The following is a 27,007-nucleotide window of genomic DNA, read 5'->3' as shown; positions in this document are numbered from 1 at the left end:
CACACAGTAGACACAATCCCCCCCCCCCTCAAAATATCCATTGGTCTGCTACCTATTTTGGGGTGGGGAGAGAAGGAGAGGGCAGGAAACAAGTTGCAAGTCTCTTCAAGAAATTATATAACTATATTTCAACAACAATTTAGAAATTACGGGGTGGAGGGAGGAGTGAGTCCTATCCCTCTGGCCACAATTGCCTCTTTTACTGCACAGTACAGCGTCCTCATCCTGATATGATTCTTTACCTGCCCTCTGCTCCAACCATGCGCCTGTCACAATGGCAACAGCAGCAAGCAGCAGCAGAAGGACACCCAACTGCAGTAGCAGGGGCTGACAAGTGTGATAAAATGATCTTCCTTAACTAAACTCGTAAAGCACTGGGCAATAAAACTCAATCTTCTGTAAAATCCAATTAAGTCATTATCTGACTGATTGTATCTTTAATTGAAAACAGAAGTGACAGTAAATTTCTGTGATATATCAGGATCAATCGATACCACTATACGATTCAGCCCCAAGAAGTGATTTATAATGTCAAACCCATATAGGTAACTCCACATTATTCTCTCTAAAACCACTGGTGGATGAAATTAAGAGTAAGTGCATTTAATAAAAAACAAGATGGTCAGGTTATTGATTACAACAGATGGGGGCGAAATCAAATAGATGTTTTCAAAGCACAGAGTGAAGAAAATACAAGTAATTTCTTTTTTTCCTGTTTAATACAGCTCACCAACTATACACACAAGAAAATTTGGTCATCAATAACATTTTTATTTCAGGTACTGCTGCAACTACAGAGAACAATGAATTTTTTTAAGACTAGTTTCATTTCAGGTTGGTTTCTGTAACCCAAGGAAAAGTACATACTAAGCAATTTTTAACAAAATACTGAAAAGATCTGTAATAACTTTTAAAAGGCGGTCTTTACTTGAAACCAAGATTGTAGCAAATAGGTTAACGTGTAAAATACCAAATTTATGTTAATTTTATGCTGGTAGCTGAAGACATCTGGTCAAAATCTAGCATCTCGCATCTTGCATAAAAACAAAACCACCAAGGTAACCCATCACAGTTTAAAAAAATACAATTCTTGCTTAAACATTTTTCTATTTTTGCATACTATGAAAAGGGGGGGGGGAAGCAGCAGGGGGTTGTAAAAATGTAGAACCTTACATCTCATTAGCATTATTTATTCTGTTGTAGCACCTTTTTAAAAATGTGATTTTTTTGTGTTGCAACGAAGTTATAAACCTTTATGCCAATTTCTAAAATCTTTGTCACGCCAAAAGCTTTTAAAAAAATTATCTTGCTTTTGAACACTCCTAAAGAATTAACTAAACAAACTTGTGCTGTAGAAGTCTTATATAAGCAAATCCAAGTATCTTAGGCATTCATCTAACTTTGATTACATGTTATCTGCAAAGTATTTATTTAACTACATTTCTATACTGCCAAGAGTGTTATAGCGATATTTATACTAGGCTCATATCCAGTAATCCTCATTCAGTGGCCCCTCAGGGAAAACACTTAAAATAGTCAGAGCAGCCAGTATTGCTCTGGTCCTTAAACTAAGGTTGCAAGTTGTGGTGTGCTCAAGGGAATAACTCAAGGGAATAACTCAACATTTTCTCAACAGTTACTTCAGCATCAGTCATCACAAAACAGACCAACACAACTGAACAAGAAGGCACTTCTTCAAGGCTGGCACAAGAGGACTTTCTTTAACGTTGCTTATTCACCATCTTCCATGACAGAATGAACAGTGAATGAACCGGAATCAGAGGTTGACTCGCATTCCAAGACAGCTTTGGTGCTTTCATTGCTGATGGGAGAGCTGCTGGAAAGGGAAACCAAGCCAGAATCCTGACTACTGGGTGGTGAAAATACTGAGGAGGCAATGGATAAAAGGGGAGAAAGAAGAAAGGGAATACCAAGTTAAGTCATCTCGATTAGGCCCTACTTACACATATGCACCCAAAGGCATGGTGGCATCAGGCCACAGTACATAACCAGTTTTTCTCTTTGACCCATTGCATTCCCATATATGCTTCTATCCCCAGTGCATGCAAAAGAAACTGCTGCTGGCAAAAAGGGGAACTGTACATCATGCATCTCTAGTTGCACATTTGGTCCCCGTCTAGAGATCTACAAGTAACTGTTAATACACTCGTGGAATCTTCCCAATTGGACAGGGAGACATACATGAGATGCCCCCTTTTCAACTCCCATTGGAATATACATTTGGCAAGGGAGGCAGCCCATGACCGCTACTCATTGCCAGATCTCTGGATCAGGGAGCCAGTACGCAAACAATTGTAACTGAAGACTGGTGAAGTTTGGTGAAGGTGGGTCACCAAAAATCATTGTCTCAGGCACACACAACTGGTATTTCCCCCAGTACTCCTGGCAACAGGAGCAAATAGTTCTGCATAGCACCAGTGCCAGATCCAAAGGCATCAGTGTACAAGCAGTCAGTCTCTCATTGGGAGTCTAGTCTCCATCTTCTTCAGTGGCAGCAACCTACTGCCAATGTTTACAAGAAACCTTCATTTAGTCACTGCAGACGTCAGGCATGCAGACAAGAAGGAAGCTTGATACTGGGAGCTGGCTGCAAAACCTTTGTGAAAAACAAGTTCAAAAAGTGTGACTGTAACAAAATGTTACTGTGTGGAGTGTTCTGTTCTGGGTTCCAGCAGGCCTGCTATGCCTTCTTTCAGGATATTTATAGCTACCTTCTCCAACTGGACCCCAGTATGGGGAAGGCTGCTCCATTCCACTTCCCTGCCCCCCATGGTTTTCCGTTTCCCCCCTCTCCAACAGTCAGCTTGCATTAGGGTTTTAGGGTCCCCGCTTGTGCATGGCTGGTGTTGTTTTGGCTACATAATGACTACTTGGAGAATGTGTTTGCAATTAGTATATACAGAATTATCGGCCCATCCCCCCATCCTATCAACGAAGCCGGAAATATATTATATATACACACGTGTTGCCTCCTAGTCCAACTAATCCATCCATATTCATCCACAAACAATGAACTGAAGAGGGGAGGACCATCACTCCCCACCACCCCCAAGCAGGGCTCCTATGACTGTAACACTTGCATGACAGGAAGACATTCAGCAGATGAAGCTTTTGCCATCATTGCATGGGCAGGATAAGAAGGCCACACCTACTGAACTTTCCACTTCTCGCACAGTAGCTATTACAATTTACAAGTCACAGAAAAAAAAAACTGACAACATTTGGGAGATAATCTGACTCTCACCCAGTAACTGTCCACACCTCCCCTTCAAGGTGGTATGGGAACAATGAGTTGACTGAATTTTGTGCAAAACAAAACAAAACCTCTTCTCAAAGTTATAGCTGCAAGGCATATTTGAATAACGTAACCAAAAGCAAACTAATGTGATTCTTCCCACTAATATCAACAGGATTATTTGCATGCTTAAGGCTTAGAATTTTATTATTTACATTCTACCCTGCCCTTTTAATTTCAAAAGGAGGATTATTGAAAAACATAACGTAAAATACAAAATGGACAAATACAATTTTTTAAAATTAACTTATGCACAAGAACAGATGCATAACCAAACCCTGAAGAAAGCTATGGGAGTGTATACAGCAGCACCAGTGGCCACAGGTTTGAGCCCAGTGATCTGTTTTGCACATAACCCTGCTCATGAGGTGGCTGCCACAAAGCCATTCCCCAGAAGTCCTCACATCCAGTTGCCAGGGTCAACTCTCCCCCCACCCCCATATAACAACTGGCGCTTCCCCCGATGTCTAGCACAGAGGGCTGAATATTCAAAATGTCTGCCGGCAAACACCACAACCCACTGTGGCTTAAATAAGCCACAATAGGTTGTGGTGATCGTGTGAACCAGCTGTGGACCTAGGACCAAACCACTGTAGAACTGGTGCTAGGCAAAGGGTAGATTAACCAGAAGAAAAAATAAAGGAGGAATAAAACTACAATAAAAGGAAATGCTCAGTCTCCATAAAAATAAAAAGCAGAAGAGATCCTTTCTCCTCTTCTGAGCATCCTGCAAGCTGCAGAGAACTCAGAAGGGCGGAAGGGTCTCTCACACTGGGCCAGGTACAAGAGGGAAGACTCTGTCCCCTCAGGTTCTCTGTTTTTCACAGAGAACAGGGGGCGGGTTTTAGGGGCAGGGCTGGTCTCTCACTCTGTGCTGGCCTCTGGCAAAGAAGGAGCAGACAGAGGGACATGCACTGATTCTGCTTTCTCCAAAGCCCAGCGCAAAGCGAGATGAGACCCTGGTCCTCTCCCAAGTCCTCTGGAGTGTCAGCGAAGGAATCTTTTCTATCACTTTGCACTAGCCACTGGAGAGGAGGAGAAGCTGTTTAGGTTCCTCTTGCTTCCCCAACAGCTGGTGAAAAGTGATGGTCTGCGGGTATCAGAGGAAGGAGTCTGTGGCAGTCTTGTGTTATCTCGGTAATAGTAATAACTATAATAATGACAATAAATAAATACAATAACAGACCACCACCAATCATAGTTGACTAAGCAGCTATTGTCAGCTTCTGGACTCCTACCATTCTGCCATGGGTGGGACCAACAAGGAAATGTGGGAAAATTTCCACATGTCAGCAGCTGTCCGTACTGATATGGCAGGGATGTGGCCACACCCACTAATGCCATCTTGTCCACGGAGGGCTTGGTGGGGGGTAACTTGGCCTCCTACCTGATTCTGGTTCTGCATCCCTGCAAGATAGGAAGGACCGATGTGATGCAGGGTAGTCATGAGAGGATATCTGCACATATTACTGTGCTAGCGGAGGAGGCCCTGGTCAGCTTTGCTATGCAGCAGGGTGAAGCAACTTTTATTGAGGTACCATGCAGACAGTGACCTGGTTTACATGATCACCACAGCCCACCATGGCTTATTTATGTCACAATGAGCCACTGTGCCCACAGGCACCAGGTTGCCTATTCAAGCCCCAGCCACAGCTTGTCGTGTCATCCAAACCTGGGCGGCATGACTTGTTGGGAGGGGGAAACAACTCGCCAATAACCCCTTGCCTGTTATGGGGTTACTGGAAGATTGTTTCTGCCTCCAGCAAGCCATGCTGCCTGGGTTTGGACAACATGCAAATCGTGTCAACCCCCCACTGGGGACTGAATATTCAAAATGGCCAGCAGCACACACCACAACCCACCACGGCTTAAATAAACCGGCCGTGGACCTAGGACCAAACCACTGTAGAACATGCTAGGCAAAGGGTAGGTTAACTGAGAGGGAAAAAAAGCAGGAATAAAACTATAACAAAAATAAATGCTCAGTCACCATAAAAATAAAAAGCAGAAGATCAAAATGAAGTATTAAACAATTTAAAAACTAATATAGTGTGAGAAATATTTGCAACACTTCCATCTCCACTAGATACAAAGCACAAAGCAAAAGGGTCTCTGACCTTGTTCACCTTTGATGAGTCAAGATCCACTCACAGCACTCCCTTCCCGCCTAGCGTGGATGTAATTAAGGAGAAGCTGCAGTGGTAATTTCTCTCCTCATTAACTTCCTGATTGGTTTGAGGCTCAGATTTCCACCGGGCTGCCATTTGTCACCAAATCCAAATGGCCAATCGTTACGACTAATGTTTGTGTAACTAACTGCCAGCATCTGCCACGGCTTCTTGTACAACAATAATAGTGAAAGGGTAACATTAATGCTCCTGTGTTAATTCAGCATGTATTCATCAATGAGGAAATCTATGATGTAATTAGCAAAATGCATTGGTAGACAAGTGGGTTGCGAGTCATTTGTAGTAATCTAAATCACAGGAGAGGCTGCCAGAGTACTTAATGTACTTTAAACATCAGCACTGACTCCGTTTTGAATGTTCATAATTCAGTGGGGAGCAGTGCCAGGCTAAGATCTTTTAAAACCAGAATATAGAGCAATTCACCTCCCCTTGACTTCATTGATTTAAAGCAGGAGTATTATGCCTATTGGTTTAAAGCTATGGTGAACCTACTCCAATCACTTACGGACAGGGAACAGTGTTAATGACCTGAACTCCATGTTTGTTTTAGATTTTACTTTCATGTTGCATTTTTGTATTTCATGGATGTTGTTTTTCGTATCTGTAGGAAGGCCTGGCGTGCTATGGTCCATGGGGTCACGAAGAGTCGGACACGACTGAATGACTGAACAACAACAACAACAACAAAAGTGCCCTAAGGACTTTTGTTATTGGATGATATACAAATATTGAAAATAAAGAAATGAATAAACATTTACACCACCAGTAACTTCATGTTAAATATTAAAAGGTTAAATGTAGAACATATATCGACTGTTTTAGTTGTTCAGATATTTTAATAAATTTGCATGAGCTTTCATGCAGTGGGTTACAACCCAGTTCATCAGATGCTATATGTGGAACTGGACGCTTTGAGTCTGAAAAGACAGTTAAACAGGTACATCTGCAGCAAGCATTCCATTCTCTTAAACCAACAGTTACAAATCACAAAGTGTACGAAGAGCCTTTGTAATGTGTATAGAACCATGGTCCTTACTGAGTCCCTGATTAACCCAATCAAATTTCTTTATCATTTTTTGTTCTGTAATCTCACATTCCAAGTGAGCCCAATTTCAATTTCTTTAGAACTGTCACCCTGAGGTCCTTGATGGTATGTCCAGGGAGGTTAAAGTGTTCACTGACACGCTTATTGATGTTCTTATGCTTGACGACTGATTTGTGCCCATTTAATCTTTGTCTTAAAGATAGTCCTGTCAGGCTGATGTAAGTGGCTTTTGGGCACTTGATGCAGGAGATCAAATACACAGCATTTGATGGTGCACAGTATATATTTGCCCTGGATGTGGTGGATGCTTATGCTAATTTATTAACGTATCTGAACAGCTAAAAGCGTTAGTCTATATGTGTGCTACACTTAACCCTTGAATTTGTAAACAGAAGGCTAAGACAGTTATACTATAATTTCATATTAAATGAAAGTTATACTGACATCCAAGCTAAGAGTGCTGATTTCCACCTAAGAATGTACATATAGCCTTTAAAAACTACATTAAATGTAGTTGCCTGCGCCCTCCACTATGCTGGGTTTCACAAGCCCACAATGGCTGCCTCAATTCATCTAAATATAATATATTGAGATTCTTCCCTTCAACTGTGAGCTGCCTCAGCTGAGGAAAGGCAGCAATCAGAAGACAGACAACCTAAATTAGGCTTCTCTGAGGCAGAGAACTGTGAGGAAAAAGAGGGCTCTCAGTGGAGACAGAACAGAAACTAGGTGGAGCTCTTCTAATCACAGAGAAACAAGGTATGGTCTTGTCCTTCTCCACTGAGAGAATGAAGAATCTCTCGTTCGGGACATCTTCACACCATCTGCAGATGACTAGTGTCACTGAAGTCAAATGGGCATACTCTGGAGTTAAGTGCTTTGAGAATCAAAGCTACTATCAATCTTTAGAAGAAACATACTGTATTTATGACTTATGAACAAATAGAACTCTATTTGTTCTTCACATTATTGCTAGGTTCAGTTTCACCAGCTGGGATGCTGATGTCTCTGCCTGAACATATGCTAATATTCTTACTCTTTTTAGCTAATATGCAAACTGTTTTTTACAAGTATTGTGGCTGGTAGAGAGAGTGAAACCAGACAACCAACTTACCATACAAGCCAGATGTGGAAGCTTGTCCACTTCTTAAAAACATGGTAACTTCAGCAATATAGCCAACTGTAGTTAGATATGTAGTATTCTGTGATTGCTGTTCCTGTTACTGAGTGTTGCTATGGAGTGAAGATACTAGTTCTATCTATCCCATTAGTTTTATATATACTCCTCCATGCACTGCTGCAGTATTTTATCATTACTTGTGTGATCATCATTGAAGGCCCTGTTGTATGTCCCTCTATCTGGAGAGGCTAGCTTGATGGAGACTCAAGACAGGGCCTTCTCCATAGTGGCACCCCGATTTTGGAACTCCCTCGCTATGGAGGTTGCACTAGCACCCTCCTACTCAGCTTCAAATGAGCAATCACAATGGTTTTGTTCCGTTCAGCTTTTGATGGTGTTTAATGTTGCTCTCTAATTTTAATGTTGCTCTCTATTTTAATATTAATTTTATGATGCTGAAGGTATTTTCCCTGAGATTTTATGATGGTTTGAGTTTTATTACTGTTTTATTTGATTTGTATATCACCTTGGGCACCTATTAGGCAGGAGAGGCAGTTCATAAATATATGTTTTTTCCCTTTCTTTATAGATGTAGATATTTATGCTGTTTCCTTACTCTTGTAAGTTATTTGATATGGATAATGGTACTGTTTGAACTGGTTGCTAAATATGCAAGTCATTTTTTTGAAACATTTCCCCATTTTCTTTTCAAATAGATTGCCTTTTGTGCATACCATGTCCACAGAATGACTTAAAAAACCCTCCCCCATCTCTATGAACGTATTGAAAAGATGATTAATCTTATATACCCATACCCCACTCAACCCCTCCTCAACCCCACAGGTAGGGAACCAGTGGCCTGCCAGATGGTGTTGGACTGCAACACCCATCAGCCCTAGGCAGCAGACCCAAAGGTTCGGGATGATGGGAACTTAAAGTACCTATATGCTACCTCCAGTATCAGAGGTGGTGTGCCTATGTACCAGTGGTGGCTGGTGAGGTTTGGAGTTGGTGGGATCAATTTCTTTCTTCTCCTCGTACATAGCGCACATCACTACAACAGTTGTAGTGGCACACATGTATACCACACATGTACAGTTTTCTTGTGTGTATGCACACTTTTGGTTAAGCACTGTATGCCAAACAAAAACCCTTCACTGGCACTTCTCCCTCCAATGTATTTTTCAAAAGAATTAATCTGCCACTCCCCTAGCAAATGACACCTGATATTCTTGAGTCATTAGCACACTAGATCTGATACTTATGCTTTGTTTATTTATATTTTTGTAAATAAAAGTAGGTACCCTGAGACCAAGCTAAAATGTATCTTTGGGATTGTCAAATCCAAAAAAAGATGAAGAAGTGATGTCCCCTTACATTAAAGATTCGAAGCTACAGTGTCTGCATGAACTTAATATGCAGCCAACTTGATATTGCTTTACTCTATATCCCCAAGTAACCTATGTTACACTATTTTTATCATGGTTAGTGAAATTATGCCCGTGAACTACTTTGAGCAGTCAAAAATTATATAAATACTCATTTAATACTCCATACTGAATACCAGTTTCCATATTTCCCAAAGATGAAGTCTTTCCTACAAAACAAATATAACATACTGACACATTTCTACTGTACACTCTGCTCATGCCCAAAGCCTTGCAGTATGAGTGGAGTACAATGAACAACCGCCATATGGGGCGCTGTATGAGACAACATTACAAAGACAATACAGAACATAACCCAAATCTCCAGGATTGCTTTCAGTCATCTCTTGGAGATTAATGCTGATTCCTGGAGACTTCAGGCCAATCCTGGAGAGCTGGCAACCCTGGAGGACAGCTGCACAGATTTATACTCTAAGAACATTTATTTTTTTCCATCTATCAAGGAAGAATTAATATTAAACACTTCCGATCCATGCACAGATGTGTAGCTATATCAGGCCAGTCACTATCTCAATCAACCAATTGGAAGGAATTGGTATTCAAGAGGTATCTGGGGGGCAGGCCCTACTCAAGGCTCACTGGATTTATGTAATTGGCTCAAAATTGCCTTACAACTGCTGGTAGCCATTGGCTGAAAGTTTTGATAATTCCTGAGAAGGGGATCCCAATAGTGAAACTAATAATTGGGCCCTCTTTGTAATGGGAAGACCGGAGCAAGGGAGACTTGTCATGTGAAGCATCTCTAGAGGTCCTTCTCTGGGTGTCCCCACCAAATGAAATGAGTGGGGTGGCTAGTAAGGGCCTTTTCCCTTGTGGCATCCCAGGTATGAAATTATCTCTCCAGAGAGTCTCACCTGCAGCAGGATCCAACGGGGCTTTAATGCCAATCCCACTACACAAGTGGGACCCACCACTTATGCCAGAGCAATTTAGCACTTCTTGGGGGAAGTCCTGAAATGAGCGGAAATGCTCATTTCTGGAAGGAGGCAAGTCGGTGGAGCTCCCTGCCGACCGGCCTCCTTCCAGAAATGAGCATTTCCCCTCATTTTGGGTTGCCCTGGAAGAGTTAAATCACCTTTGCACAAGTGGGGGAATTGGCGAGGCATAAGAGAATCGGTGGGGCTGTAAGCTCCCCGTTGAATTCTGCCTCTGGTGCCTACACTGTCATCTTTTCAGCAGCAGGTGAAGACCTTATTTTCCCAGGCATTTTAAGTTTTTCATTTTCTGTTGTATTGAAATCTGTTATCGTATTTCTAAATCTTTACACTGCTGCTGGTTTTTACTTTGGTTTTATACTGTAGTTTTGAACTCTTAAAAGTGTTATATTATGTTTTATTTTGCTTATTTAACTTATATGCAGAGTACATCATGAGAAATGCCGGGTTGGATGAATCAGAGGTCGGAATTAAGATTGCTGGGAGAATTATCAACAACCTCCGATATGCAGACGATACCACCCTAATGGCAGAAAGCGAAGAGGATCTCAAGAGCCTCTTGTTGAGGGTGAAAGAGGAGAGTGCAAAAGCTGGTTTGAAACTCAACATTAAAAAAACTAAGATCATGGCATCTGGCCCCATCACTTCCTGGCATATAGAAGGGGAAGAAATGGAAGCAGTGACAGATTTTACTTTCTTGGGCTCCAAGATCACCGCAGACGGTGACTGTAGCCATGAAATTAAAAGACGCTTGCTCCTTGGGAGGAAAGCTATGGCCAACCTAGACAGCATAGTAAGAAGCAGAGACATCACCTTGCCGACAAAGGTCCGTCTAATCAAAGCTATGGTTTTCCCAGTAGTAATGTATGGCTGTGAGAGCTGGACTATAAGGAAGGCTGAGTGCCGAAGAATTGATGCTTTCGAATTGTGGTGCTGGAGAAGACTCTTACGAGTCCCCTGGACTGCAAGGAGGTCAAATCAGTCCATCCTAAAGGAAATCAACCCTGACTGCTCATTGGAAGGACAGATAATGAAGCTGAAGCTCCAATATTTTGGCCACCTAATGCGAAGAGAAAACTCCCTGGAAAAGACCCTGATGCTGGGAAAGACTGAAGGCAAAAGGAGAAGGGGACGGCAGAGGATGAGATGGCTAGATAGCATCACGGATGCAATGAATATGAACTTGAGCACGCTCCGGGAGAGAGCGCAGGACAGGAATGCCTGGCGTGCTATGGTCCATGGGGTCACGAAGAGTCGGACACGACTGAACGACTGAACAACAACAACAACATTTCATGGTTTTAATTGTGATGAACCACCCAGAAAGCTTTGGCTATTGGACGGTATAGAAATGTAGTAAATAAATAGTGAATAAACATTTAAATACATTTTTATTTTTTTCGGGGGCGGGGAGGTAGGTAAATCCATTTGGCCCTATGAAGGAACCTCCACTGCTATGTACACCAATTGCAGGGGAACACAAGCAAAAGGGTGCTGTTGTACTCATGTCCTACTTGTTAGGACCGCGGTGGCTTAGTGGTTAAGACGCTGAACTGCAGACTGGAAGGTCGGCAGGTCAGCAGTTCGAGGCCTGAGTGCTGCGTGACGGAGTGAGCTCCCGTCTTTAGTCCCAGCTCCTGCCAACCTAGCAGTTCGAAAGCAAGAAATTGCAAGTAGATAAATAGGTACCGCCTCGGCGGGAAAGGTAACAGCGTTCCGTGCACCTCGGTGTTCAGTCATGCCCGCCACATGACCACGGAAGCGTCTTCGGACAGCGCTGGCTCTTCGGCTTAGAAACGGGGATGAGCACCGCACCCTAGAGTCGGACACGACTGGTTGGGGACACCTTTACCTTTACCTTTTACCTACTTGTTAGTTTTCTCCAGGCATCTGGTTGGCCACTGTGTGAACAGAATGCAGGACTTGATGGATCCTTGGTCTCATCCAGCAGGACTCTTATGTTCTTATGAGTTTGAGGCCAACAACATCTGGAGGGTCACAGATTCCCCACCGCTGCATTACCCCAATGAACAAGACTTTGGAGATAGCAGTTCTTTGGTAAAGAAAAGGAAACCCTCAAACACACGAAAACAAAAATGCGAACAAAAAGCAAAATGCTTCATGAAAGTATTTAAGTCTTTCAAAGCACTCAAACACTTGGAATAGTAAAACATGAAAATCAAGGAGAAAAAGCAGGGCAGACAAGCCATGAAACTCCATAGCTCACAGGAATACTTTTCCTCATTTAACATCACCAGCCATGAGTTACTATAGAGCCATAGCTCAGTGGTACAGCATGTGCTTCGCATGAAAAAGATCCCGCATTCGATCTCCGGCATCTCCAGGTAGGGAAGGAAAAGCCCTTGGCTGAAACCCTGAAGAGCTGCTCCCAGTCAGTGCCAACAATACTGGGCTAGATGGACCAATGGTATAAGGCAGCTTCACACGTTCCTAATACAGAGGTCAGTTCAACTATATGGGAAATGTGGGGAAGTTTTCCCACTTGGTAAAGATCTCAGTCTTTACATAAATACGTATGACCGAAAAATTGTATGCCATGTTTGTAGTAATATGGAGGACCAAGCAACCATGTGATAGTAAACCTTCCCATACGGTAAGCTGGTCATTTTAGCGGCTCTTTATCATGCCAAATGTCAAAACTCCTGTCCTCCTTCTGCTTTCTATACAACTGTTCAAGGTCCTCCTCTGCTTCTGGTCATGCTATGACCAGACATAACTTGAACAGTTCAGGAAAGTCCTTTGCTATGTGTGGTGATTATCTAGAAAACCTAGGGAGGCAGTAATGCAGCCTTCCCCAACCTGGTGCCCTCCAGACGTGCTGGCTGGTTGGCTGGGCCATGCGGTGAGTTGTCGTCCAACACATCTGGAGGGCACCAGGTTGGGGAAGGCTGCAATAATGGATTTAGGAGTCAAGAGTGTTGGCAGCTGACCTGTGGAACAGGGCTCTGCCTCAAGATCATCCCAAATACAGCTCTGTTGCGACACACAGCTCTGTTCAATTATTTTCTCATTCTCCCAAGAATTCAAAGTGGTCATTATTTTTCTCATTTCATAGGGAATTAAGCTGAGAAGGCATCCCCCCCCCCCCCACCGCCATCCCGAGAGTCTGTGGCTGAGCTGAATTCTGAACACAGGTTTGCTTTGTGCTGCTGTCATACTTTTACTATGGCACAAGCATGCACGTTTTTATCTGGGCAAATACTATTTAACCGATACCATGCGGAAAAAAAACACAAAAGGAAAAATTCATAACCTCCAAAATAAAGTCATCAGTGGACTGATGCCATACAAAGAACTGACTAACCTGAGTGATCTGCTGGAAGTCAATGGCCTGGAAAACATAATATGCTTCTAGTGATGTGAGAAACCACTAGGATAGTCATGCTTGGAAGGCAAAATGTTCTTTGTGTTTACATTTAAAAACCATTAGATTCTTAATAAGAAGCAATTTTTTAAAGATTTAAGCTATCAAGTGGTACAGCTCATTTATTAAAGCTCTTTCACTTTCTTATTCAGGGAAGTGGGGAAAAACATCAGTTCTCTAGGTTTGCTCAGTATTAGGCTCTAAAGGCTCACTGCTACATTCAAACTGCAAACCTGCACCCACTTACCTGAACCCCACTGAACTTAATGGGACTTGCTTCTGAGTAGCCATGTATAGGAATGTGATGTAAGCAAATAAAACACCAACACGCCCAACGGAAGGTATATCAAAAGGGGTGACGAAAGGCTGGAAACTTCACAATGAAAAGATCCACACTGTGAACATACAGTGTGCTTGGCAATGTGCGGTTTCTGAGTGCAGACACATAAATGTGTCAGGGACCAGGACCCCAAACCCACATCTTCAGAAGATCTCAACCCCTTATCCTCAGAAGAAGAGGTTCCAGAGTTAATAGTGCCAGGAGAGGACTTGGTCACAGAAAGGCAATCAAAGTTTCCACCTCCCCAGACCCAGCTTTCCGGAAAGATCCCATAGATCACATTGCCATCTTTGGACTCTGGCCGTGAGGATGCTAGCATGCCACAATCACTCCCATGTCATTCCAACTAGAAACTGCTAAAACACCCCAGGCCCCTTTAGAGACAAAGCCTCACTCAGTGTGGAGACACAGGAAGCCAAACTCCTATTTAATGCTCAGTCTTGATCTGCTCCTTGTTGGAGCAACATGCAGACAACCCAGTCTGGCTTCCAGCCCCACCAGAAGCTTTCCATGGTGCTGATCTCTTCCCATCTTGCTTCCCTGTGAAACCTAACCTACCCAGACCCCTGCTAAAGATGTGACCCACAGTAGAACATTGCAACAGCAATGCCCAGCGATGTGATGCCATTGCCACAACTGAGCTAACTCAGGGCATCGACAGGACCCACTGTCTGAAACGGTACAAAATGGAAGACTAAATCCAATGTAGATCCGGTCTGGAAGTTAAATGTGAAAAAGTTGAGTGTTGCTAGGCACTTAAAAGATTTGGGGCCCAGGCCCATAAGATGCAAATCTGTATAAAATTTGCATATGCTAATTTATATAACTATATATGCAAATGTATAAATAATTACTAGGATTTATTCCAATTTCTCAGAAGGCAAAATCAGCCAATTAATTTCTCATCCAAATCACCTCAAATAAAATACATTCTGGCATTAATCTGCACCCTGTCCTAGATCATCCCAAATCAGTAGGGATGGGGGAGAATTTCTCCCCGAAACTTCGGGGGGCTGAGTGCCAACGCATTCGGTCCTCCGAAGGTTGTTCGGGGAGAAATTCTCTGCCCCCCCACCCCCCGCCCCCCCCTGGATGGGACTTACCTTTCACGAATGTCCCTCCCAGCGGCGGGTCCCGGCGGCGGTTCAGCAGGTCTTCGTCAGGGGCGGGGGCGGCAGCCGGTCTTTCGACCGGCTGCCACCGCCGCCATTACAAGAAAAGTAAAAAAAAACAAACAACGCCCCTGTGATAGGCTACGTAACGATTAACGTAGCCTATCACGGCTAGATTTGCAAAGTCAGCCGTGATAGGCTACGTTAATCGTCACGTAGCCTATCACAGGGGCGTGTTTTTTTTTTCTTTTGAAGTTCGCGGCCAGGGAGACGGGGCGCTTCTCCCCGGCCTGAATTTCAGCCGGGCGAGGCAGGAAGCCTCCCCCCCGGCCTGAATTTCGGCCAGGCGAGGCGGGAAGCCTCCCCCCCCCGGCCTGAACTTCGGGGGGAGCAGCAAACTGCCTCCCCCCCACCGCGAAGCAAGCTGCGAGACCAGGTAAGTGACTTTCGTGCATCCCTACAAATCAGTAGTTCCTCTTCGATTAAATTTTTTTTGCAATGTTGTGAAAAAATGCATATACCCACACATAAAAATGACAACTTTTGCACCAAAATAGAGTTTCAAAAATTTGTCAAGAGTGCAAATTGGAAAGCAAGCCAAGGGCAAATCAAGGGGTCACCCCCAATTAATTTCCCAATTCCCACCCAGAATTTCCTGCTCCAAATGTAATAAATTCCTCTTCAATTAATTACCCCATTCATCAATCATCATTACCTCCATAAATTACATTCAAAATAAAATATTGTTTGGGGGGAGGGGTTAAAAATGCTGAGCGGGTGGTAGGAGAAGTGAGGGCTGGAGAATGGGGCAGAGGTTGTAGAGGAAAGGGGGCAAGGAAGGTTAGGAAGGGAAGTATAGGGGAAGGTTCAAAGGAAGGAAGAGGCAGGTTTGGGGGTGGGGATCAGAAGAAGGGGAAGGATGGAGTTAAGACTGGACAGAATGGAGGAGATAGGGAGCCTAGAAAGAGAAAGCAGAGAAAGGGAGGAATCTCTCCTTTTCTCTCCTCTGCAGTTTCTGAGGCTGTCGCTCCATGTGGTGGGGGAGTCTGACTTTTCCACCAAACCCCAACACATACACACATATAGACACAAGCAGAGCAGGCCAGGAATCCATACCACATACACACACACACACACACACAGCTTCTAGCACACACTTGGGGTACATGGAGAAGAACTTCCTGTCCAGATTGTTTAACCTTTTAGGAGGGCAAAATGCTCTTTCTCACCCACTCATCTCACCACAACACACTTCTCCCCCACCGCCCTGCCCCCACCGCCAGACACAAACACTTCTCTCCCTCTTTCCTCTTTCTTTCTTTAATTTCTTTTATTTCAAGTAAAATTGCTCCCATCCCATAGTAGTAAACTTGGGGGAGGGGAGTTTCCATTGGCACCAATGGAAGGTTTTTTCCTAAGCTTCATTGCTATGAGGCAGTGGGGATTTGGGTGGGGGCAGAGCACACAGGGAGGGGAAAGTTAACCCTTCCCTCTCCAACTGCAACCCCTCTGTAAATCCCCCTCCTGCCACATAGAAGTGAAGCTTAGAAATAAGCCCCCCTGGCACCATGGAAATGTTTGTTCTAAGTTTAATTGACGTGGGGGGGGGGAGTGGGGGAGGGCTGTGTGTTGCAGCATGTGAGGAAGTTAGGGCTGACCCTTCCCTCCCCAGATGAAATCCCCCTTGAAAACTGCCTCCACCTATCAATTAAGCTGGGGGGGAAGTTGACACTTCAGGCTCTGGGGAATAGATCCAGGGATGCGGGAAACATACCCGTATCCTAATGTCACCACACTGTGCATTATCCCATTCTGCATGACTGAGAAACAAACACCATGACGACATCAGGACATGGATAGGTTTTACTAGAACTTACAGAGAAGAATCACTGGACACAGCGCTGCTGTTGTCAGCAACAACCCCGTGTTTATCACAACATGTCATTCTATACCTCATCTACCTCTATTATTTCACACTGGACTCCTTTGGCACTGCTGGCCTCCTGCCCTTCTAACTCACATTTAAAAAATTAGGATTATCCAAAATGCCCACAACTTGGCAGGTTCACTGTGTACTTTCCAACAGTGTTTCATTCTTGGTATTCAAAGCAAGGCAAGAGATAGGGATGGAGGGATTTGTTCAATCTGTTCTATCAGAGATTATAACATTCCTTCTCAATTCATGCTTGTATATGTAATTAGCCAGAAGGCTTGGTTGTAAATGACGGAGAGAGAAAATAGCTAAGAAAAACTGTAAACTCTTTCCACCTTGTCTATAAATTCCCTGAAACCTAATTTTTGAAACAAATATCTTTCTTGTTTCCCTTGTAAAAAAACAAAAATGGGCAGAGGGGGAACAGATGTACAGCTCAATCTATGCATAAGTAAGTAAGTAAGAAGTCCCACTATGTTCGATAGGGCTTCCTCCCTGTTAAGTGTGAATGGGACTGAAGCACTTTTACCTGGGAGTAAGTCCCATTGAACAAAATGGGACCTACTTCAGAGTAAACATGCATAGGCCTGAAATCCTATGTATAAAAATTAATGTATACTATGCAATCCATATAAAGCTGCAGTCTTTAGAGTAAACACAGAGGATTTGTACATCTGAGTAAACATGCATAGAATTGCACTATTAGGGCAAAAAAGCACCAGACTAGTTCTCCACAGAACTAGAGGCAACTCTAAGGTGCCTTTCAGTCCTCACTAGAGATGTGAAGGCCCAGAAAACTGGAAAAAATAAGGCAAAAAAGTTCCCCCCCGTTTTTCTGAGGCCTCTTTATGTTTTTTTTCCCAAAAAACTGATCAGCTTTGGATTACTCCCCCCAAAATGATTTCTAAAAATGATGTAATAAGAACACTTTTATAGAAAGACTAGAGATGTAAAATGTCTGGAAATAATGAAGCCATGGGGAATTTATTTTTAAATCCTCTCTGTAAGATTTCCATCGTAGTTAGTTCTTTCATGCCTTATTAAAATTATTGATCTAAAGTATATTTTACTGATAGACATTTATGCTCATTTCCCAATGTGTGAGTAGAGTCACTGCTCTGCACTCTTGACAGTAAATGTGTATTCTTGACAGCTTGGGTTTTGTTCTATACAGTCCTGTATTTCTGATGCTGTAGCAGTGATTTAATCTATTCAGACAATAGTACAAATTTACTAACTGAGTTTTCTTTTAAAAGTTTTAAAATTCCTGCATTGAGCAGGGGTTTGGACTCGATGGCCTTGTAGGCCCCTTCCAACCCCATTATTCTATGATTCTATGATTCTAAATATAACGATAATTTTATGAGCAAATGGGAAATTTTGAAAAAATAGAAAAATAAGCAATAGTTATTTTAGACTTCAGCTCCCATCAGCCTCAGGCAGCATGGCCAATCTTCAGGAATGCTGGGCGATATAGTCCAAAACATCCAGAGGGATGTACATATACATAAAATAACTCTAGGAACAGAAAGGCTGCTTTATGTTTTTAGAGCAGCCCGCCCCACCCTGGTGCCCTCTGGATGTTTTGGACTATATCACCCAGCATTCCTGAAGATTGGCGATGCTGCCTGAGGCTGATGGGAGCTGAAGTCTAAAATAACTATTGCTTATTTTTCTATTTTTTCAAAGTTTCCCATTTTTCCAAAAAACCCCAGAAAAAAACTGTTTCCTCCCCGGAAATTTTACATCTCTAGTCCTCTCCTAAGCCCTTCCCTACAACACATGACCAACTTCTTTTGAAACTCAGGGAACTTTTACACACAGATTGTGAGATGGCTTGGGAAGTCTATGTTCAAAGAGAGAAAAAAGTGTCAAAAATCCCTAGCTCTATGGATTGTGGCCTCAGGGCTGAACTGGAGACTCAGGAAGATCATAACATTTGCAAAAAAAACAAATACAAAGCCAAAAGAGCTCCAGTGGAGGCTGGTGGCTCCTATGTCAGTGGGGTGGTAAATCCATTCTGGCTTTCAGTCAGAACTCTAAGGGAGCTACCCAGTAGCTCCCTTAGAGTTCTGAACCCTATACAGCACCTTGGACAGCTCCTTTAGAGTTGTGACTGAAATCCAGAGTGGATTTACTGCCCTACCGACATAGGAGCCACCAGCATCCACTGAAGAATTCATTCCATAACACACTGGAGTTACAGTTTACAAGTGGGACCTGCAACAAAATGTTGCCCTGTTGACTGCTGCTGTGAAAGATTCCAGCCGGTCCATTCCATTCCCCCATCCTGGTTTTATGTCTCGCCCACCAACAGTCAGCAACATTCCACAGCCACTGAGCATGCTCAGTCCTCATCGGTTTTAGAGTACCCCCTTTTTGTACTTCTGCAAATCTTGGGGTACCCTAGCCCCGGTCTGTTAATACCTCCCCACTTGTGTGTGGGTGGTGCCGTTTTGGCAACATAAACAACAGCACTCACAGCCTGAACATTGGAAATAGAGAGAATGATATATGTCAAGAAGGTATCTTAAGGGTCAGTTTCCATCCTGCAAAACTGACTAAGGTTGGGTGTCTTCTATGTTCAGCAGATATCATCTGCCAAGTTTGCTTAATTTCATCTACACTAACAACATTTCATCTACACTAACAACATTAATTTCATCTACGTTAACAACTGTGTCTTTCCGTCCCTTTTTAGGTAAAAAGTGTTTTGTGCTCCTTCATTTCCACACCATCAGTTTGTCAGCTCCCCAGCCCGAGACTCTCGCAATGGTTCGCACTCACAAGTGTGAGCGCTACGCGCCTAGCCATCACTCCAAAATGGTGGCCGGAGCGATGTTGGTCCTTCCTGAAGACACCCCCCCCAGGCCCTTGGGTACTGAGTCCACAATCGTTGCACAGATACGAAGCTGCAAAACTGTGTGAAAGTGTGATTAAATAGATGAAAACACCCCTCTGTGCCTCTGTAACTGCGCAGCCACGAAGGGATGGGGGAGTAAAGGGGCATCACAGAGGGGATGGGGCAGTAAAGGGACGTCACAGAATGTAGGCACTACACACGCTTACAACTCGTCCACTGTAAAATGCAAAGTTGGTTCGGGGAAGGAACAGATGGCCTGCAACCATTGGGGAACCTGCAGCAAACCCAAAAAATCACAGTAAAACTACTCTTTGGAACTCCGCATTTTCCGGGTGAAAACCACAGATGGCTGCGAAGTCGTGACTACGTCATCTATCATGAGGGACCTCGACTCGCACCCGCCCCGGAGTAAAAGCCCAGTGTAGATGGGGCCCTAGACAGTATTTAAATAAATGAAGACCAAAACAAAGTACTAGGTATTTAGGTTGCACTTGGAGAGGTACACCATACTTTGTTCTTGTTCTCACACACATCAGCATACAAGGGTTAATGCCTCACTTCCTTCCCCCGCCACCTTCATGGAAACTGAGTTTGGTAAAATCAGAAAGCAGCTAATAAGAGCAGTTATTTCAGCACAAATAAATCAAACCTGTTCAACTTGTCGTTTAAATAACAAAGAGCATTATAAACTGTACAATAAGTTCTGACATAAGTTTCAATTACAGACACTGAGGGTAGTGTCACCATAAATATATATAAGGCTATACACACATATCGAATGAATGTATTTTACCTAAAAATGTCACTGGCATATCCCCCACCTGCTCAAAAAGTAAACAGAACTTATTCTCTAGAGCATGAGGAATTACGTATTTGGCTTCATACCAGCTAGGCAAGTTCGTTTTAAAGGTCTTCAGGGTGCAGGTTTTCAAGCTGAAAACCTTTTCAGTTATACTAGAATATCCTGGTATGAGAAGCAGTCACAAAATTACTTACAAGATTAAGAAAATAGCAGTTTTGGCATTTGCATGCCTGATCTACTTCAACAGGTCTAGGAGGAGGGGGGGAGAAATATAATTTATTATAGCTCATTTGGCTCAGCAACAATTGCTTTCTCAAAAAGGAAAAGAGAACAATGTAATTGAACATAAGTGCCCTCTTTAGTGGATAAGCCTCCAACAGCCTGAGGCGAGACCTAGTACTGATGTAGTACAAGGCATTACAGGAGTGCTGGGTGATATAGCTAGCAATTATCCTGGTATTTAACCAAATCTATCGCTCATCAGCAAAGCGTTTAGTGCAGTAGTCGGAGCGAGACTGGCTGACATGGAGCACAGTTACTTAACTGTCCCCTGCAGCGATTATGCCTTTCCACAGCTCAAGAGTCATGTCAAATTAAACAACACCACATTGACTTTTCACTTCTAGAAACATTATGGTGTGATTGACAACTCTGGGATGCTGCAAGTCCATCCCTATAATCAACTAGTGAAGGCTCCTTATTTGTGAGGCAGCTTTCCTCCTCTTCCCACACCTCTGCCCTACTTCTAGGGTATTTCCTCTTGCCCTGTTTTACAGCCCTCTTCAGTTTGATTTTATCCCTCATGAGCTCTTTGCAACCAAGGGATATTTTCATTGCTGGGACAGGGGGATGGGGAAGAGAAGAAGCAAAAGTGACAATTTGCTTTCCAAACCACAGGTTATTTCCTTTTCCAGCCAAACCCAGGTTGCACTTCTTTTAAAAACCTACTGCAGTGGCTATAGCAGCAACACTCTCAAAGAAAAGTGGAACTTAAGAAGTTACAACATAAGAGCTACAGCCATTGGTTAATCTTTTCAGAGCGTTCCCCCAGACTTGTTTCTTGTGCGTGGATTCTATCAGCCATGCTGCCCTCCTAATTTCCAGAGGTTTGCCATGAGGATAAATGCAGGTAGAGCACAGGTGCCACATGGTCTGCAGGTCTCAGGTGTACTCTCTGTGAAACACGCACATATACCTGAATCATTAAGCACCAGCAGGCAGGCAACATATATGTGCCTGTGTGCATATATGTGAAGCAAATGTTGAGGACTCTGCTCCTAGGGGAACCCCCCATAATGTATAACATAATCCATCCACCACCTGCCCACCACTGATGAGCATTTTACTGGTCATATTTATATAAGCCGGTTCTTGGCTTTCAACGTCACACTGGCCTTCTGGTGTAGTGAACCTCTTGCTCTCTGGCTTGTACACACACAACAGAAGGCCAGGACATCTAAGCAAATCAGCCAATGCCCTTTTCCAAATACCACGTAATTTGGGAATTGTTACACGGGAGACGGCTTTTTCGGTAGTTGTATCCCAGCTGTAGTATGGCCTTTCCAAGGAGGTATGCCTGACACCAACTATGTTGTTCTTGGTGCCAGGCAATTAAAAAAACAAATTAAGACATTTTAATTACCTTACGTATTTTAAACACTCATTTGTGCTTTTATCTGCTGTTCGTATTTATTGTAGGTTTACTTGCTGTTTAGATTTGTGTTAATTGCCTTGAAATAAATAAATAAATAAATAAATAAGCCAGCCCTGAACCTAGAACTCCGTATCCAACAACAGTCCCCTAGACAGGGTAAACGCTACTGGGTCAGATGGACCAATCATCTATGATCTATCAGTGCTCCCCACATGCTTACTGTTCTCTGTCAGTGAGGTGCAGGCATATCCCTACGCAGGACAGAGAATTCAAGGCTTGCCATGTTGCTTAGCAACAGTCCTAGGCCCAGTAGCAGAGATCAGCACTGTCAGGGATCTGCTGAGGCCTATGGTCTGGCAGAGGGGGCTCACCACTTACTCCCCCCCTATTACTGCTGGGTGATAGTGGCTGCTCCTCTCCCACCTCATCACCACCAGCTCCCTCCTGCCCTCTTCCTCTCCACTTAGTTCTTCAGTCCAATTCAGCAGTGACAAAGGGGAGTAGGCGGAGCTGCCACTCTTTACTCACTCACCTGCCAGACCGCGGTGGCAGTGGCAACAGCATTCTCCTCATCCTTGCTACTAGCTGCCACACTTCTACCGGTTACAGAAGGAGTAAGTAGGCAGGACAACAGTGGCAGCTCCTCCTCGCCATCAGCAGATTGGGCCCAAAGAGAAAGCGGAAGTGAATGGAGAGCTGGCAATGGCAGGGGAGGCCCACTGCACCAAGGGCGAGACAAGTAAACTCACGATCAGCCAAGCTGCTCCTGGAGTATGAAGGAGGGGAAACTGTGGCTCAATTGCTTGGGCTTTAAGGGAACCTGGAGCTGGGCCTGTTACATTGACCACCTCCAGGGGTGGAGGCTGGAAATATTAGGTCTCCTTTTCATCTTCCCAGCCTATCTCCTTCTCTTGCTACCCCCCCCCTCCACTTCCTTCAAATGTGGAATGGGAATGCAAGAACAAGCAGCAAATCTCACCAGGGGTCTGGATCTGGTTCAAACGCCACCAGTAGCTGACCCCTAGTCTTCTACCGCCGACTGATAGTGATCCCGTTTTAACCATTGCTCCTTAATGGTCTGAGGGCAGGTGGATGAGGAGACGATCTTTTACACATTCAGAACACAATACTATTTCCACACTTGACAATTCTGAATGTCCCATAAATCCAGTACTTGCAACAAGGTGTTGGATATACTTTGTTAACTAATGGGGTACAAATCTCCTGAATAAATTATGCTTCCAGACAGATGCTTCTAGCACTACCGTAAGACACTGACCTGGTTCAGACAACACAGCACAGCTCAGTGTGGGTTATTTAACCCATGACAAGCCACAGCGCCCTTGGACGCCACTTTGCATATCCAACCCCAGCTCATGGGTTGTCTTATAGAATCATAGAATAGTAGGGTTGGAAGGGGCCTAACAGACCATTGAGTCCAACATGAGGGTTGTCTTGTTAAACAACCCTCACTTAACCCATGTTCACCAGGTTTGCAAGACACGACAACACCCCAAGTGGGGGCTGGATATACAAACTGCATGTGCCGCAGCTGCACCATGAGTTAAGTAACCCACAGTGAGCGGATGTGTACTGGGAACCAGCCCATTGTAGTTATTCTGGCTTTCCCTCCTTAATGGATTTTCTGTGGTAAGAAAAAAGAAAAGTCCCAGTATTGGGGGAAAAGGCGGGATATACATAATAATAATAGGGAAAAGCAGTGGGAAAACAGGTAAAGGTAAAGGTAAAAGTAAAGGTGTCCCCAACCAGTCGTGTCCGACTCTAGGGTGTGGTGCTCATCTCCATTTCTAAGCCCAAGAGCCAGCGCTGTCCGAAGACGCTTCCGTGGTCATGTGGCCAGCATGACTGAACACCGAGGTGCACGGAACGCTGTTACCTTTCCCGCCGAAGCGATACCTATTTATCTACTTGCAATTTCTTGCTTTCGAACTGCTAGGTTGGCAGAAGCTGGGACTGAAGACGGGAGCTCACTCCATCATGCAGCACTCGGGTCTCAAACTGCTGTCCTGCCGACCTTCCGGTCTGCAGTTCAGCGTCTTAACCACTAAGCCACCGCGGCCCCTTGGGAAAACAGAGGAGGATTACAAATGGTAGATAATGTATGGAACACATACCCTGACTGGTAAAATTCCCTGAATGAGGCAGGGCAACTGCACAATAAAAAGTGGCTCTAGAAGAATCCACCATCTACTTTCCCTGACTTTTATATTCTACATGTAGAGCTGCTAGAGAAAGCAAGGGCTGGAATGTAACTTCCCAATTTGATTTTAACTAACTACTGTATAGTACAATGTGACAATTAGAAAGACGAGTACTTCAAAACAACTGAATTAGTTTATTTGAACTCTTGGATGGGGGCTATAAAGCTGACATTGTGCAAGAACTGCCCCCCCCATCCCAAAGGCTTGTGTTTAAAAGTAACATGTCTTAATCCCAAGAGCTCCTGTGGCAAATAATTTCTTAGGTGAGGTTGCACCAGCAGAGCACTGCAAGATGTGGGGTTATGGCATTGTAACAGTTGGGAGTGCCAACTGCAGTTTTGATCATTGAAAGCTCTTTAGGTATTTTTGATCATGGATCTTTTAAGTTAATGCATTTTGGGCAGCAGCCAACATGGCTTGAGAACATTTCAGATTAAATATAATTAAATATATAATGAAAAGCTGATAATAGATATACAGGCAACATATAAAACAAACACAGCCAAAGGTATATATACTTGGACACTATGAAGATTGTCAACTTCGTGTATCACATAGAAAAGGTAGGTGCACACAAACCTATAGGCATGCTATTGCTTACAGACACGTATGAGCAAGGACAACTATGTAGGTACCCCCACCCACATCCAAATATATAGAGAAACTAAAGCACATTATATATTATCTAAATATATATAAAGCTAACTTTTCAGTCTTGAGAAAACAAAAGCTATCCTCATATAACAGCCAAATTCCTACATAACTCAATTTCGACATCTCATCTGGTGTGAACTGCACTCATTCCTAGTGTAAACCCCACCGCGCTGTGCAATGATATACTGTAATGTCACATCGCAATCTGGATTTACTATAAAGGGCTTCTGACGAGTTTCAGAGCAGTAAACATTGCAGCGAGGTGTATTTCACACTGAGCTGGTTTTTATGAAGAACACTTCACCGCCCAGCCACGGCACCCAGATGATGAATGGTGAAAGATGCATGACAAGCTTCATCATTGTTTGTAAATCTTAACTGTTCCTGCTCACTAACTCTGCAGGCAATTTTCAAAGACAGCGGCCGACAGAAGGACAGCACAGCTTTCCTGAAGGTTATTCAACTTGTACTTGGCCTAAGCTCTGCCTCTGAGGAGCTATGCACTGGAAAATAAACTTGCTGGTTACCAGAACCCCAGCATTAAAAGGCATGTTAACGAGAGCAAACTTAAGAAATCACACCTCTCAGCATACTTCCCACTGACATCTTAAATGATTAGATCCACAGAGTGAATGTGATATAAAGTGTTACCTAGCAGGCACATGGTGTTGAGGAGTATATCAACTTGTTTGAAAATGAGCAATGAAAATGATAGAATTAATGGCCTCATCACTTGGAAGTAAGCCTCGCTGAGTTATATGGATCTTACTCCCAAGTAGGTGTACACAGGATTGCAGCCTATGCAACTTAACACAAACTTTTAAATTTCATCCAGATGCAATGCAATGTCACACACACACACACACACAAACACACACAGTATGTACTCCACAGTCATGAATTAAGGACAACTAACTACTGGCTCTTAACTCACAATCACAACAGCAGAATATAATTCCCCATACATCCATACCTATATGTACACTTAACAGATAGAAAACCTTTGGCCTTTTAAATACTCTTTTAATCACCTATCCCACAAGTATGACAGAGTGTTTAAAATGTGTTAAGATTTTTAGCTCAGGATAAGTGATCTTGGATATTAGCCTTAAACTATCTGCATACTGTGCACAGCTGTCCCAACCTACTTCAATTACCACTCTCGACATTAGTTATCCTGAGACAACCACCCCTTTAATGTTCTTTCAATCTTTCATTCTTTACATCACCAGGAACACTTAAGATTAATTCAGCTTTGTTATCTTGAATCAACAACCCTTCTATCCACACATGCCAGAAATCTGAGGGCGTTTTAGCCTCTCCTCTTTGTATATTCCCTTGGGTTAACAGAGGTGCTAAACCAAGTTGACAGCCAAGGGGGAGGCGGAAACCTAGATAATTAGAAGGTTCTGACTCACCACTATTCTATATTGATAGAAGTAGCAGCATGATTGGCAGCATCTCAGGTATGAAGCAGTAGGCAGAGTTCATAAGTCACAGCAAGAACATAGTGACCCAAGCTACTGAGCTTGGGAAGGTAGCCTGAAAATTGTCAGCTTCCCTATCCAGGAAGGGTTGCCAATTCTCGGATTAAAAGAAGTCAAGGCAACAATCTCATACCAAGGCTAGCGTGCCGATGACATGCAGCTCTATGTCTCTTTTCCATGTCAGTCTGTGGTGGCGAGGGAGATCTCTGAAACTGTTAATGGGCTGCAAGTGAGCTAACAAACTGAAGCTTAATCCCACGACAAGACATACAGTACATGGTCCTAGTCAGTAGGCCCAGCAATTAGGGTCAGGCTGTTTTGGATGTGACTGCTCTTCCCTCAAAGAATCAGGTTCACAGTTTGGGATTCCCAGGCAGCAGTGGCAATGAGCGCTTTTGCCCAGCTTCACCTGGTGGTCCAACTACACCCATTTCTGGAGAAGGTGTAGAAACGTCAGCTGTTACAAAATGCAGTGGCAAAACATTTGAACCAAGCTGGATTT

General features: G+C 43.6%; 1 protein-coding gene across 6 annotated transcripts in view; it reads right to left on the bottom strand.

The window, feature by feature from the left end:
- Positions 1–405: 405 nt before the first annotated feature.
- DMRT1 (doublesex and mab-3 related transcription factor 1) overlaps positions 406–27,007 on the bottom strand; it is an 83,628-nt gene continuing 57,026 nt past the window's right edge. For 4 of the 6 annotated variants that reach the window (XM_084834392.1, XM_084834390.1, XM_084834391.1 and 1 more), the window contains one exon: positions 406–1,886. In XM_084834392.1, coding sequence (XP_084690518.1) covers positions 1,732–1,886 — 155 coding nt within the window. In that variant the 3' untranslated portion in view covers positions 406–1,731. The remainder of the gene's footprint in view (positions 1,887–27,007) is intronic. The other 2 variants (XM_084834393.1, XM_084834395.1) reach the window with 2 other exon arrangements.

This window comes from Heloderma suspectum, chromosome 2 (assembly GCF_057233095.1).
Source record: "Heloderma suspectum isolate Gila_16-S chromosome 2, 16-S_ref, whole genome shotgun sequence".
Lineage (NCBI taxonomy): Eukaryota > Metazoa > Chordata > Lepidosauria > Squamata > Helodermatidae > Heloderma > Heloderma suspectum.
This window is presented reverse-complemented; position numbering and strand designations above follow the sequence as displayed.